The sequence below is a fragment of the Lathyrus oleraceus genome, chromosome 6, assembly GCF_024323335.1.
Source record: "Lathyrus oleraceus cultivar Zhongwan6 chromosome 6, CAAS_Psat_ZW6_1.0, whole genome shotgun sequence".
Lineage (NCBI taxonomy): Eukaryota > Viridiplantae > Streptophyta > Magnoliopsida > Fabales > Fabaceae > Lathyrus > Lathyrus oleraceus.
The window spans coordinates 443675907-443691463 of NC_066584.1; the positions used below are offsets into that span (position 1 = coordinate 443675907).

General features: G+C 33.3%; 1 protein-coding gene across 1 annotated transcript; it reads right to left on the minus strand.

Moving 5' to 3' along the window:
• Positions 1-14526: 14526 nt before the first annotated feature.
• On the minus strand, positions 14527-14967 carry LOC127096164 (uncharacterized). Its single transcript, XM_051034774.1, has one exon. The coding sequence runs from the start codon at positions 14965-14967 to the stop codon at positions 14527-14529; it is 441 nt and encodes a 146-aa protein (XP_050890731.1).
• Between the last annotated feature and the right edge of the window lie 590 nt (positions 14968-15557).

Here is a 15557-nt window from a genome sequence, read left to right on the forward strand (position 1 = left end):
ATTAAAAATCAAAACTCAAAAGAACTCCATCTCAACCAATTTCAGACATGTAATTAATAAATTAGAATTACTTTAAACAATTTGTTTCTACCAAAAGTTGAATATATATATATATATATATATATATATATATATATATATATATATATATATATATATATATATATATATATATATATATATATATAGGAAACACAATCAGAAAAATACAATTAGATACCTCAGGTAGGTTTACAGATATGAAAGGGAGTTAGTTCAATGTGTGTAACCAATGGTCGTTGCTACTGTGTGTGGCTTTCTCTTTGCAGGTGAAACTGTCCCCTTATGTCACTCTTACAGGCCCTTCATCATTTGCAATAATTGTATAAAAAGATCTCAAATTAAATGTAAATAATCACATAAAAGGAAAAATATAACAGAAAGAAATCATTACAATAAAAAATTGATTTCTTTACAGATTCATGTAAACAACACATCTAGAACATAAAAATAGTATTTTAATATAAAACACAGGATGATGAGAAGCCAGATACCCATCTATCTTTTTTCTTAAATGTGACATCTGCGTTTTTTTTTCTTTGAAATAAATAAACATAATCAATTTTAAATTCCTTTATTCATAATTTTTACCTTGTCTTCTTCTTTCTCCCTTTGTATCTTTCTCTGAATTTTTATTCTTTGGATTGATAACTGTTAGAGCAGTTTTGGCCGCTATTATTTTCCATGATCAATAACTATCTAAAATAAATATAAGGTGAACGGTTGGTATAAAGAGATACAGTATTTCACATTGTAATTTATTTAAGCAAACTCATTGGTAAAAAACTGCACTATTTTGTAATCAATTTATTTTTATAATTAAATAAAATAAAGTTTAAAGGGTAAAATAGGAATGAAAATAGGTCAGCTTGGGTTGTATATCAATAGGTATCTTAAATCGAGAGTGTGCAGTCCTACCACCGGGTAACAATGTTGCAGCTATACCAGATGATGCAGTTCCTAAGACAATTTCTCCTCTACTTCTTAAACTTGCAATTAATGTTCTATAAATGAATGTTTTACATGTTCCTCCTGGACCATCAACAAAAAATACCCCACTGTGTTTTTGAAGAATTACATTCATAATGGTTTTGAATGGAATCATTTGATCATTATTTAACTTAGCAACAGATTCAATATCTTCATTGGGGATATTGACCGCTAACTCCTCTTGTATGATACTTGGAATTGCATCTATGTGTATTGTATTAGGGGGGTAAAGATGGGAGATCATAATCTTCAAAAAAATTATCGTGTAGGTTTAAGAGTTCATTCAAGTCCTTCAACAACATATTACTTAAGTTTGATTCCACAATATTGTTAGTTGTTTGATAATCCTCTGCCATATGTGTAAAAAAACTCATTCCAAAGGCCTATAACATCAGTAGGTTCACAAAATGTTAAAATCACACTACGCCAAATAAGGGAAAAGAGGGCGCTTATTTTGGCCTATAACAGCGTTTTTAAGCGCCCTCTAAAGTGGCGCTGGCATAGGTAAAGACAGCGCTTTGTTTTCCTGGAGAAAGCGCTGTCTAAAGTGGCCCTTTAAGGGCCACATTATAGTGCGCTTTCAGAAAAAAGCGCCCTCTGGAGTGGTCCATAAAGGGACACCTTAGAGGGCGCTTTCTGGAAAAAGCGCCCTCTAAAGTTGTCAATGTAAAGTGTTTAGAGGGCGCTTTCAGGAAAAAGCGCCCTCTAAAGTTGTCAATGTAAAGTGTTTAGAGGGCGCTTTCTGGACAAAGCGCCCTCTAAAGTTGTCAATGTAAAGTGTTTAGAGGGCGCTTCCTACAGAAAGCGCCCTCTAAAGTGTTAGTTATTTTAAAAAAATTTGTTTGAAAAACAGTGGATATTTAATTGGTAACCTGTTCGCATGCTGCAAAAGTGTAAAATTCATATTGATTTCATCCTTTAATCCAATGTTATACACCATTAATCCATTGATATATACAACATGAATCCATTTATATACAACATTAATCCTCCATATATACAACATTAATATATGATTCTTTGATCAACAATATACAACAACATATTCATGATTTAGTAAAAGTACAACAACAATATACAACATATATACAACAACAGCATACAACAACAACATTCCATACATATATGTACAACAATATACAACCTAGCTATATGATTCTTTGATCAACAATGAATTGACACAATTCATCCTTCATTTCATCCAAGTGAGCTCTTGAGTAAGATTTGTATTCCTCAAAGTACTACAATTAAGAGAATAAAACATATTCATGATTTAGTAACAAATTAGATGAAATATCCGATAATATTAAAATAAACCCTAAGTTATTATTCCATACCATTTTTGGGATGTCTATACGATTCAACGCAATGATATCTCTCATAAATCTCAATACAAAAAATCCGCAATCGACCGAATTATTTTGCTGAGGACACTACACAGAAAAACAAACAATATATATATAGTTAATTTCTTACAAACACTATTATAAGCAAAAAACAAACACTATTATAAGCAAAAATAAGATACTTAATATATACCTGAACTCTGATCCAGGTAATGTCCTTCCTATTACGATAATTCTTTTTCGATCTAAATTTTATTATTGCCCTAACAAAATAAAAACGTATATTGAGATCAATCTGACAGACATAATTAAATATACAAATACACACGAATATTTAGGGGAATTTCACTTACGCGTCAACCGTCTTCTTCATACTCGGATATTTACTCCAATCACCCGATAACGAATCGAGATAATACACTATTAGTCTCGAAAGATCCATAGCAACCAACACCCAGTGACCACTGTAAAATAAAACAAAAATTTAGATGAATGAAAATTTTCTACGTAAAAGATATACATAGATTAGAATGAAATTATTAGAAAGAAAATCTAACCCGTTGCCAGAATTAAACGGTAAAAAATACAAACTGGGTGTAGTATTATCGCCGACCGCCATGAATCTATCGACTAGATCATTCTTTACGGATGTTGGATTTTTCGTTATTAACGTTGCGTTGATACGGGAAGCAGCAATAAAATTGAAACGGTTACACAATTCAGTTCCCCGCATCAATGTTACATACATATACCTTAAATAGAAACATAATAAACATTAGACTACTCATTGAAATGTGTAAATAAATTGTTCAACTAAGTAAATTATAGATTGATCGGAGTACCATATGTATGTATGAATGACAGCGATGCCCAATTCGTCGTGTTCAAAAAGTTGTTGCATGTCCTCCTTTGCAATTATTTCGAAATGAGCAGCTCCGAAAACACCTTCATCAAAATCTATACTACGAATGGCCCCGTGCATAATATCGGACTCATCCACCATTTTCTCAAGACGCATCATAATTTGAGATTTTGTCCCGGACGTCGTTGGAGGAATATCGTTACCAGCTTTTTTCAACTTTCGACCGGGAACCTAAAAATTCATATAAATTAAATCATGACTTTTTGTGATGCAACAGAATCGTTGCGTATATAATTCAATAGGTATATATATTTGTACCTCTTTTAGAGATGCAACCGACTCGATGCGTCTTGAAATCCCTTTACCAGCTTTATGCGTGGGTCTTGTAGGAGTCTAACATTACCATGTAATAAGGATTGATTAAATATCATAATTGTAGCTGAATTGAAATGTGAATACTAAAGATTCATAATCATTTAGAACATATATACCTCAGCATCTGGGAAAATTAGATCTGACGGCCATCCAACAAAGGATCCGACTGCTTCTCGCATCAACGTTGTCTCTGAAACAACGTCAGGTAATGGTAGAAGCGCGTCGGTATCTAATACAAGGTCAACCGAAACTTTCATATATCCCACCGGGAGGGGATTATGGTGAAGTAATTCACCCGAAGTGTTGTGCACTTTTCCCTTGCCAACCATGCGATAAGTTGGTGACGATAGATACAGCTGACAAGGTGAAATGCCCTAAACCAATAATAAATGTTATTGTTAACGTGTATATGTGTCAAGTAAAAAAGTGTTATTTTAATTTCATAATAACATATATAATTACCTCGGGAAATTTCGGTTGACAATTGATACTAGCTCGGTCACTAGTATCTTTTGCCTCGGAGGCGCACCTTTCCTCTCTATACCTTGCATTCTCGTTTTGCAGTTGGAGTACTTGTGCCCTTAACTCCGCCAAGGTCTCCATCACCTCTTTGTTGGTAGGATTTTTTGTTTTTGGTTTTTTATAAAATGACGACGGAGTCACACCAAAACCCTTACCCCTCACACGACCGGAATACTCAGGAACATTTAGTACTCGACTAAGTACGCTCCTACAATCCTGGACCTCGGTTGAAGGTAAGGTTTGGGATAAAGTCTCCTGAAATATTATTAGAGGAGATTAAAAATGAATTATATGTCTAACAAAATTTTCGATATAATTAAAGAAATAATGTTACATATACTTACACATTCGTCATAAACATTTTGGACCGCTTCAACGACAGCCCCATCCTTCCCAACCCGAGCAGCCTTCCATAATACGTGCTCCGGAAGAGATGTTGCGTCACTTTTCTCCTCGGCTAGCTACACATTGAATTAGATTATAAGATCATCAATTATAACATATTGTGACAATGTATAAGCTCATAGCATTTGAATATACTCACAATTCTTTGTTGTAACCGTGCATATCCCGTACGCCCTTTTTTGTACGGATACGCGGGTTTTGATGCCCTTTTCCGATTTTTGTCGCTTACTTCCTGGATAAAAAAGTTTAAGGCATATTAGAACCAAGTAACTTAACAATTGTATAATACCATAATTAATAGACATTACATGGAATTTTTCGTTTCTTCGTTTGGCGACAAAGTTATCCCATTCATCGGCTGAAATAATCTCGGCATACTTCATTGGCCGTTCTGCTTCAACAAATTTTCCTTCCTCATCCTTGAGAAATTTGTTGGACAAAAAGGATCGAAATCCTCGGAGTCTTTTTCCGGCCAATTGAATACAATATTTTTGCCGGCTTTCATCGATGTGAAAGGATCTCTAAAAAACATACACATGGAGTGTGTTATTATAAAGTAATATTATAACAATATATGGTCAACAAATAGTCAACAAAAAAAACATATAACAATATATGGTAAGTACCTGTATCTCGGACCATATTTTTTCTTTGCCAACCTTCAAGTCCGGACTTCTCCAATTATCACATGTAATTGGAATATGTTGTCGAACAAGGAAACCAATGTAACTTGCCAACATTGAACCGTTAGGCTCAATTAGTTGGTCTTCAGCACTCCAATGTACTTCAAATTTTACACCCTTGTCTCTTGCACGAATGATTGACTTCATAACAGTCAATCCTCGTTTGATTTCTTTTTCAACATTGTTACGTGATCCATTCGCGTCATGGGTATCGTCTTGGTTAGCCATTTTATCTGTAATATAGAAATGATTCAATAAGACCCAAGTAAGACAATGATTCAATACGTGAACACATTCATATACCTTCCATTTCTCTCATGTTACAACAATCTAAACTCTTTTTTTTATCATTATTGAATACAAACTCACACACACCTACTGCATGCAAAAGACCAATGCAAACTTATGGTGTTTGGAACATGAACAAACTTGCATCCATAATCATCAAACTTCCAAGCACAAGCTCAAACACACTTCAAATGATATCAGTTTTCAATCAGAAATAAAAAACTCAGTTTGCCCTAAACAACATTAATCAACATAATGCACAAAATGTAAAACTAAGTTTAGAAAATGCCCTAATCAAACACATGAAGAAAGTGAACGGTAACGATGGAGAAGAGAAATACCTTCAAGGTGACGGTAACGATGGAGAAGAAAGTGAACAGTGACGGTGGACGCAGATAACTCAGTGAACGTGAACGCAGCAGCAGAAAAAGGCGACGGCGACGATGACGGTGAGGGAGGGAGAACGAACGGAGGACGAGAGTAATCGCAGTAGAGAGAAAACCCAGTTACGTAAACGAAATAGCTTATAGAGAGGGAAAATAAAGAGACATGCAGTATATGTTATAATTTTAATGTTTACTAAAGGGGACCTTAGAGGGCGCTTTTGTAAAAAAAGCGCCCTCTAAAGGGGGCCTAAGAGGGCGCTTCTGAAAGCGCTCTCTAAGGCTTTCCAAAAGCGCCTTCTAAACTGGAAATGTACATGGACTTAGAGAGCGCTTTTTTAAAAGCGCCCTCTAAGGGTAACCTTAGAGGGCGCTTTCACTAAAGCGCCCTCTATTGTTGTCCCTCCATTTCCTCATTATTATTTTTTTGGCTTCACTTTAGAGGGCGCTTTGTTACAAAAGCGCCCTCTAAAGGGGGCCTAAGAGGGCGCTTCTAAAAGCGCTCTCTAAGGCTTTCCAAAAGCGCCTTATAAACTGGAAATGTACATGGACATAGAGAGCGCTTTTTTAAAAGCGCCCTCTAAGGTTACCCTTAGAGGGCACTTTCAATAAAGCGTCCTCTATTGGTGTCCCTCCATTTCCTCATTATTTTTTCGCTTCACTTTAGAGTGCGCTTTGTTACAAAAGCGCCCTCTAAAGTGCGCTGTCTATTCCAATAGTATGCTCCTTATTTTTTCTCTTCACTTTAGAGTGCGCTTTTGTAATAAAGCGCCCTCTAAGGGACGCTGTCTATTCCAGTTTTTGGCGTAGTGTCATCACAAATAACCTTCGTAAAGCATATGACATTCGGAGACTCGTAGCCTCAACCAAACAATCATGAATAGTCTGATCAGTCTCTAGAAATCCCCTATCCTCGGCTGATTTTTTGAATATATTGAAAGTCGTGCCATTATTTGCAAGAAGATATTCCAAACTGGTTGGACCTGTGACATGAGATAACAATAGTCGCAAGTAAAACTTATCTCCCTCCTAAGGTGATACCTTATAGATTCTCCCGATAACTTTTCTTATTGACCGCCTGTGATGTCATTACATGTCCCGCTTGTTCCAACAATAATGCTCTGTAATCTCTCTATACAGCTAATTTCTTGCTTATGGATCTTGTTGATTCAATGGAAAGAAATGTGTGAGCATTGTTTTGGAGTTGCGTTCATTATTTAACACACCTGCAATTCACTGATGATCATAAAAGCGCACTTTATGGTGGTTCGGCAAATGGATCTGTAATATTTCAACCGAAGGATATAATCGTTAAAGAGTGAATCGAAATATTTTCCATAATTCCTCGGGAGCACAAATCCATCTTGCATCAAGATATTGCTGAACTTCATCCATGTATGGTCCTTTATGAACCTCCATAGCCACATGATCACGGCCCTTGTACACATATTTGTATAGATACTTGATACTTTTAATGCAATTGCAAATCTCTACATTGATGTGACAATCATACTTTAACAGTAACCAAGGTTTATAAGGAACCACTCATCTATTATCGACATACCTATCTCTACCTAACGATGTAGATTCATTAAACCTTCTCCTATACTCGAGATATAAGTTAGTGTATTGACGTGTTTCATCCAAAAATTGTTTGGGATACCTTTTCTTACAATGCCCGTCTTTCATACATGGATACTTTCGGTTGATTATGCTGCAAGGTCCGTGGATCATATGTTTTACAACAACTTCATGCAACTGTGGTTCACATTCTAATTTAGGTATTTCTGCTCTTACCATACTATCATAATCTTTTGGGTCACGCAACTTATCGTTACTTTCTAAGACCAATAACATATGCACATGCGACAGTCCTCGCTTTTGAAATTCAGTGACATACATGTATCTTTTAACTTTTCTCAAGACTCCTTTATTAATAACATCATCCTTCAATTGCTCGAATTTTGAACGAAATATTCTTGTTAGCAAATCTGGACGATCTTGTGGTGTTTGAAAAGACAAAAGTTCTGATATTATCTCACTCCAAGAAGGATTGCATGTCATTGTTCGAAAAATATCTGGTTTACCGCCATTAAGAACAATAGTCATGCCATCTTCATAACATTGTGTCATGTCTCGACGACCGCCAATAAATGATGATGGCAAAATTGTTCTTTTTCCAATGTTTTCTATGCTGATTCATGAAAGGAATTAGTATTATAATACATGAATGATTAGCATTATAACTGCAACTAATAATTAATCAAATACTGTATATTTATGTTATATGAATTTGTATCTGCATTAGTTTCACCAACATCCAAAGCATCCTGTAAACCTTGGTACAATTCAGCACGTATATCACTTTGGTGCTCTTTCATCCACCTTAACCTCCCTGATTCAATTTTCACATAATTGTCTACAACATATTGTTGCAATAGTCGACCCACATTTAACAACATTGATTGATCATTTGGACGAATCTACAGTTGATTGAAAAAAATGTCGATGCTAAATGTAAAGTTTTTTAAACAATGCTTAGCCAAGTATACTATCTACTAAAATTAATCTAAATTTACCTGGAGCATGTAACTGTAATATGCTCGACATGACACTTTTCTTCCATTACAATTTGTTGTGTTGACGTCCCAACCATGCGTCCCAAATGGAAATAATAAAGGATATTGCAAAGGATCATAATATCCCTTTGTCTCTTAAACTTTTTTGAGATTTCCATTATGACGAATGACATTAGAATCCTTTCCATATTCCGCAGAATCTGCATCACATCCAACAATAATTATCGCAACTTAATATGCATTTGGAAGGTTGTATTGATGGTGATTACTTGGACGCTTATTAAGTATGAGGCTACATTCATTGATATTAGTGAATTTGGAAGTAGTGACAGTTGCTTGAACATAATTACAAAAGGATTAAACTGATGGAATTAAATTAGGCCACACCAAAAGAGTATATCCCATTTATCTATAGGTATAGATAAATAACAATATATAAAGCCAAAACTTTGTTTTGGTGTAGCTTATTTTTATTTCAAATCTAACCTTTTCAATTTTAAAAAGTAAACAATAATTTTAAAAAAAATGGCCGCACAGTTGAATATAACCTAGGTTTTTTACCTTTCCTTTTATATTTATTTTCATAGCAAGCAATAAAGGGGAGGTTAACAATGGAGATTATCAAAAGTGTAACTCCCAGAACAAATGAATGGAAAGTGGGAAATGGAAAGGAAAGAGAAAGGAAGAGGATGGATTTCATTCAAACCACGCCCTCCACTATTCTCTATAGTCTTTAATCTCTATTCTTTAGGTTCTCTTTAGTCTTTAATCTCTATTTTTTCTCTCTATAATTCTCTTTATTCTTTAATCTCTATTTTATTGTTTTCTATAATTATCTTTATTCTTTAATCTCTATTTTATTGTTTTCTTTAATCTTTATTTCATCTGGTGGAAGGTATGTTATTCATTATTGTTCTTTTATTGTTTTCAATATCTTTTATTTTTTTACACATAATCACAAAAGGTTGATAGACGTTCACTTCGGATACATTATTATTCCAGTTTTCAATCAACATAAGAAAAAGTAAATCAATAATTTTATACTAATTTTCATAATTTTATGCTAATTTTTACGCGTTAACACAATAAAAAAGCGGACAAACGAGCACAGAGTGTCTGTTTGGACGCTAGTACAAATAAAAAATGTACGCAAGATGGCTCAATTAGAAATTTTAATATTGCATCATTTTAAATTTCATGTCACGTGAGTAAAATCTACATTTATTTGACACAAAATGTTTATGAACATACCTTGAGGACGACATGATAATGCACAATTTTCTCTAACATCCATGTTAACATATGATATTACTCCATCCTCCAGAGCTTCATCAACATCCATATCATCTGATATAAAAATAATAATTAATATATATACATGTGTAAAAATTACTACTCGCATACTTAGAACAATATCCCTTATACCTGTATCAGATTGACTCATGTTGTTTCGTTGATTAGGTGATGTGCAATGACGACATGTGGGTTTAAATACATAAAATGAGATATGACGAAAGCGAACAAAATTATACAATGTGATATATAATGTATATGTTGATCATCACCAACCAAGTGCAACGTCATTAACATGTGTAATTCTACTTGGGTTGGCTTCATTATCATGAGGTCCTTGAAAGTGTGATCTTTGAAAAGTCATATTTGTAAAATTTTGAAATGGAATTCTCGACTGACTGTTTATAAGGCGAGATGTTTGAGCCTGTTTATCTTCCTCTTTCTGCCACCTATAATTTTCACGTCGTCTCGACAAATGGTTTTCTCTCTGCTCGTTGCTCATATTTTGCCTCCTCTTCCTTTCATTTTCGGCCCTTCTTGATCTTTGTTGTTGACTTGATATTTGACGGGTATTAATTTCTATTTTTTTTAATGTAACTGCCAAACACATATGTAATTTATAAGCAATATAAATTCACTAATCATGTTGAAAATATTAGTAAATATAGATTTGCTTTAAAATAAAATATTTTTTAAAATAAAGTTACACCAAAAATGATATTTGCAAAACATATGTTAAAAATATAATCTAAACTAAAATATGTTTATTTTCCTTTTGGTTGAAATCCTATAGATTGACAGCCTGGGTTAGTTAATAGACATTTCAGGTAATGTAATTTTGTAAATTTTTTCCAAGTGTATCAGTGATTTATGAAGACAAGAGGAGTAGAATAAACATTTTTTAGTAGTTAAATGTGTTTTTCTATTAGCATACCTAGAAGGAAAGAACCTGACCATTGATTGGTTTGGTTGACTAATAATTTTTGGGTTGTTTCTCCTCTCTGATTTGTCCTGAGCAGTTTATGCATAAAAAAGCAAACATATGTGGCAACTGCGAAGAAGAACAGAGAAATACAAAGAAAAAAGAATGTAAATACTAAAGTGTGTAAACAACATGAATGGCATGATGGAATAAAAGAATAAGAATTTTGATTAAAACAATACCATGAGGTATGGACCAAAGAGTAGCATTGCTATAAAAGATACCAAACCAAGTAGATTTGTAATTAAGATAGTTACGTAACTTAATTTTGTGCAATGTATCTACATCATAAGCAAAATCCTAATGATCACATAACCTTAAATTAAAAATCAAAACTCAAAAGAACTCCATCTCAACCAATTTCAGACATGTAATTAATAAATCAGAATTACTTTAAACAATTTATTTCTACCAACAGTTGAATATATATATATATATATATATATATATATATATATATATATATATATATATATATATATATATATATATAGATATATATATATATATATATATATATATATATATATATATATATATATATATATATATATATATATATATATATATATATATATATAATGGTCGTTGCTACTGTGTGTGGCTTTCTTTTTGCAAGTGAAACTGTCCCCTTGTGTCACTCTTACTGGCCCTTCACCATTTGCAATAATTGTATAAAAAGATCTCAAATTAAATGTAAATAATCACATAAAAGGAAAAATATAACAGAAAGAAATCATTACAATAAAAAATTGATTTCTTTACGGATTCATCTAAACAACACATCCAAAACATAGAAATAGTATTTTAATATAAAACACATGATGATGAGAAACCAGATACCCATCTATCTTTTTTAATAAATGTGACATCTGCATTTTTTTTCTCTTTGAAATAAATATACATAATCAATTTTAAATTCCATTGAAATATTTACAAAAACATTGATGGTTACCGAAGATCAATAATAATTTATATTGTTTCCTTTATTCATAATTTGTACCTTGTCTTTTTCTTTCTCCCCTTGTATCTTTCTCTGAGTTTTTGTTCTTCTTTTCTTTTTGAATGTGTGTACCTATGGTATAGAAAAGAGAAGTTGATTACTTGGATTGATAACTGTTAGAGCAGGTTTGGCCACTATTATTTTCCTTGATCAATAACCATCCTAAATGAATATAAGGTGAACGGTTGGTATAAAGAGATCCAGTATTTCACATTGTAATTTATTTAGGCAAACTCGTTGGTAAAAAACTACACTATTTTGTAATCAATTTATTTTTATAATTAAATAAAATGAAGTTTAAAGGGTAAAATAGGAATTAAAATAGGTCAGTCTGGGTTGTATATCAATAGGTATCTTAAATCGAGAGTGTGCAGTCCTACCACCAGGTAACAATGTTGCAGCTATACCAGATGATGCAATTGCTAAGACAAATTCTCCTCTACTTCTTAAACTTGCAATTAATTTTCTATAAATGAATGTTTTACATGTTCCTCCTGGACCATCAACAAAAAATACCCCACTGTGTTTTTGAAGAATTACATTCATAATGGTTTTGAATGCAATCATTTGATCATTATTTAACTTAGCAACATATTCAATATCTTTATTGGGGATATCAACCGCTAACTCCTCTTGTATGATACTTGGAATTGCATCTATGTGTATTGTATTACGGGGTAAAGATGGGAGATCATAATCTTCAATTTTTTTATCGTGCAGGTTTAAGAGTTCATTCAAGTCCTTTAACAACATATTAGTTAAGTTTGATTCCATAATATTGTTAGTTGTTTGATAATCCTCTGCCATATATGTATAAAACTCATTCCAAAGGCCTATAACTTCAGTAGGTTCACAAAATATTAAAATCATCACGAATAACCTTCGTAAAGCATATGGCATTCGGAGACTCGTAGCCTTAACCAAACAATCACAAATAGTCTGATCAATCTCTAGAAATCCCCTATCCTTGACTGATTTTTTGAATGTATTAAAAGTCGTGCCATTATTTGTAAGAAGATATTCCTAACTGGTTGGACCTGTGACATGAGATAACAACAGTCGCAAGTAAAACTCATCTCCCTCCGAAGGTGATACCTTATAGATTCTCCCGATAACTTTTCTTATTGACCGCCTGTGATGCCATTCCATGTCCCGTTTGTTCCAACAATAATGCTCTGTAATCTCTCTATACAAATAATTTCTTGCTTGTGGATCTCGTTGATTCAATAGAAAGAAATGTGTGAGCATTGTTTTGGAGTTGCGTTCATTATTTAACACACCTGCAATTCGCTGATGATCATAAAAGCGCACTTGATGGCAGGTATGGGGCGGGGTGGGTACCAAGGTGCCCATACGCACACCCGTACTCGCTTATTTTTATGAGGAATTACCCGAGCCCATACCCGTACTCTTTTTTACAGATTTTTACCCTACCCGTTTTGGGTAATTTTGTGGGTGCCCATTGGGGATGAGTCAAATTGCCATCCCTAGGTAGAACAACAACTATGACTTGTTTTTGAATTACCTGGATTTCTAGTAAATACAGAAAACAATGGACTTTGTAAATTTATGGTTTTATTTACATAAACCATAAATAGTAGTTAAATTTATGCATTCAAAAATATTCCAGAGTAAAAATATTCTTAAATGAATTAAATAAAAACCCCTTCATCCTTTGAGACATTATTTCTCTTTTCACCATTTTCCAAAGTTGTGTTTTATCTGTTATCACTGTGGAGCTCTAACTGACAGAGTAAAATTTTAGACGTTTGACCTGTTTCAATAAAGATGATAAAAATGTTAGTGAAAGAGTGATGAAAATCCAAGAAACAGTTTTTTATACGTATTACGGAAAAGGTAAATACACCTTATTTTCAAGTTTGCCGATGGATGAAATACTTTGTTCATCCTTCCATGTGTTCCATTTATCTTTAAAGTCTGCTATCTAAAATTTATTACATAATAATAGTAAGAATAAGTATGACCCAATTGATATCTAACATAAAAGCATAAAATAAATGATTAAGTATAACTTACTTTTATGTCGAAGCAAGTTTCAACATTCTTTCGTCTCAGCTCATTACATAATTGAAAGATTTCACTGCGTTCTAGTTTGTATGTATATTAAAGCAAAAAGAAAATTATATTTAGTTATGATATAAAGAATACAATATAAGCTTGGTATGTCGTGTACCCAAAATGAGAATCAATGTGTGGGCAATATTTTTAATGTACTTAATAAATACCTACGGGTGCGATAAAAGAATTTGTTTGAAGACTACATTTTTTGTGTAGTCACCATCTTCTCCTTTCAATTTTCCTTCCCTAGTTAAAAATCTTAGTGTAGTCTGTGAAACACCCCTGGATAAAGCCACATATGAATGCCCATGACTAAAAACATGTCATGGAAGATATATTCCAACATTTGGAATGGTTTGTCCTTGTGATTTATTTATTGTAATTGCAAAACTTAGTCGCACAGGAAACTGCTTTCTACTAAGGACAGAAGGCAACCCATCACTTGCAGATGTTTTTATTTTAACTTTGGGAAAAAAGCATGTTTTCCAGCATTGTTTCCTATCAAGATTTCCACATCCAACATATTCCTAAATAAACTACAACATAATAACCGCGTCCCATTACACAATCCATATCTAGGATCTAGATTTCGTAACAACATCAATGGTGAACCCTTTTTTATCTTTAGAATATATGGTGGAAAACTACCTTGTGCAATTGAGTTTAAGAATTCTTGCTGGTATAAATCATGATTATCTCATTCAACCTCGTCAAACGACAACAAATTATATTCTTCTCCTAGAAACTGGTTGATAATCATATTATTCAATTTCTGGACAGCATCATTTGTTGGTGTCAAAATAGCTCTTTGTACCATATATGGGGCATCCCAACCATGCAATTCTAAATTAGGAAAAATATGTTGGATTATCACTTGTATGGAATGGTCACCTTCCCATGGGATTGCAATATGTGAAGGTAACCTCGCCATGTCATTTGGTTTGGTAGGTTCAACATCATCACCAATGCGAATAAGAAATTCTGCAAACTCTTGATCATGCAATGATCGCATATTTTGACGCAAATGCAAAATCTTGGTATGATTCCATAAATGAGACTGAACAATACACGCTGAAATCATTTGTGCCTTAGTACCTTTTCTTACAACAGGAAGAACTTGACGAAAATCTCCCCCCATGATCAGAAATTTTCCACCAAATGGAGCATTGTTGCTAGAAAGGTCTTGTAGTGATCGATCTAAGGCTTCCAAAACAATTTTTGTTTGTCATTGGTGCTTCATCCCAAATTATTGCGGCAACAACTCTAATGAGATTTGCAAGATCTTTTTGCTTTTGAATACCACAAATGGAACTCAGTTGTATATCAATAGGTATCTTAAATCATGAGTGTGCAGTCCTACGACCGGGTAACAATGTTGCAGCTATACCAGATGATGCAGTTGCTAATACAATTTCTCCTCTACTTCTTAAACTTGCATTTAATGTTCTATAAAAGAATTTTTTTACCTGTTCCTCCTGGACCATCAACAAAAAATACCCCACTGTGTTTTTGAACAATTACATTCATAATGGTTTTGAATGCAATCATTTGATCATTATTTAACTTAGCAACATATCCAATATCTTCATTGGGGATATCTGTCATACCCTAATTTTCAACCCTAAGATGTCACCATCATTTACATGACATCTATCATCTTTACATTACTAACCTATTGAAAATACAAAAAGATTTTCTACTTTGTTTGTCTTAAGCTAGGGTTTTGCA

Coding starts and splice junctions, on each gene's coding strand:
- LOC127096164 (XM_051034774.1), bottom strand. CDS start 14,967: ATGGGGGGAGATTTTCGTCAAGTTCTTCCTGTTGTAAGAAAAGGTACT.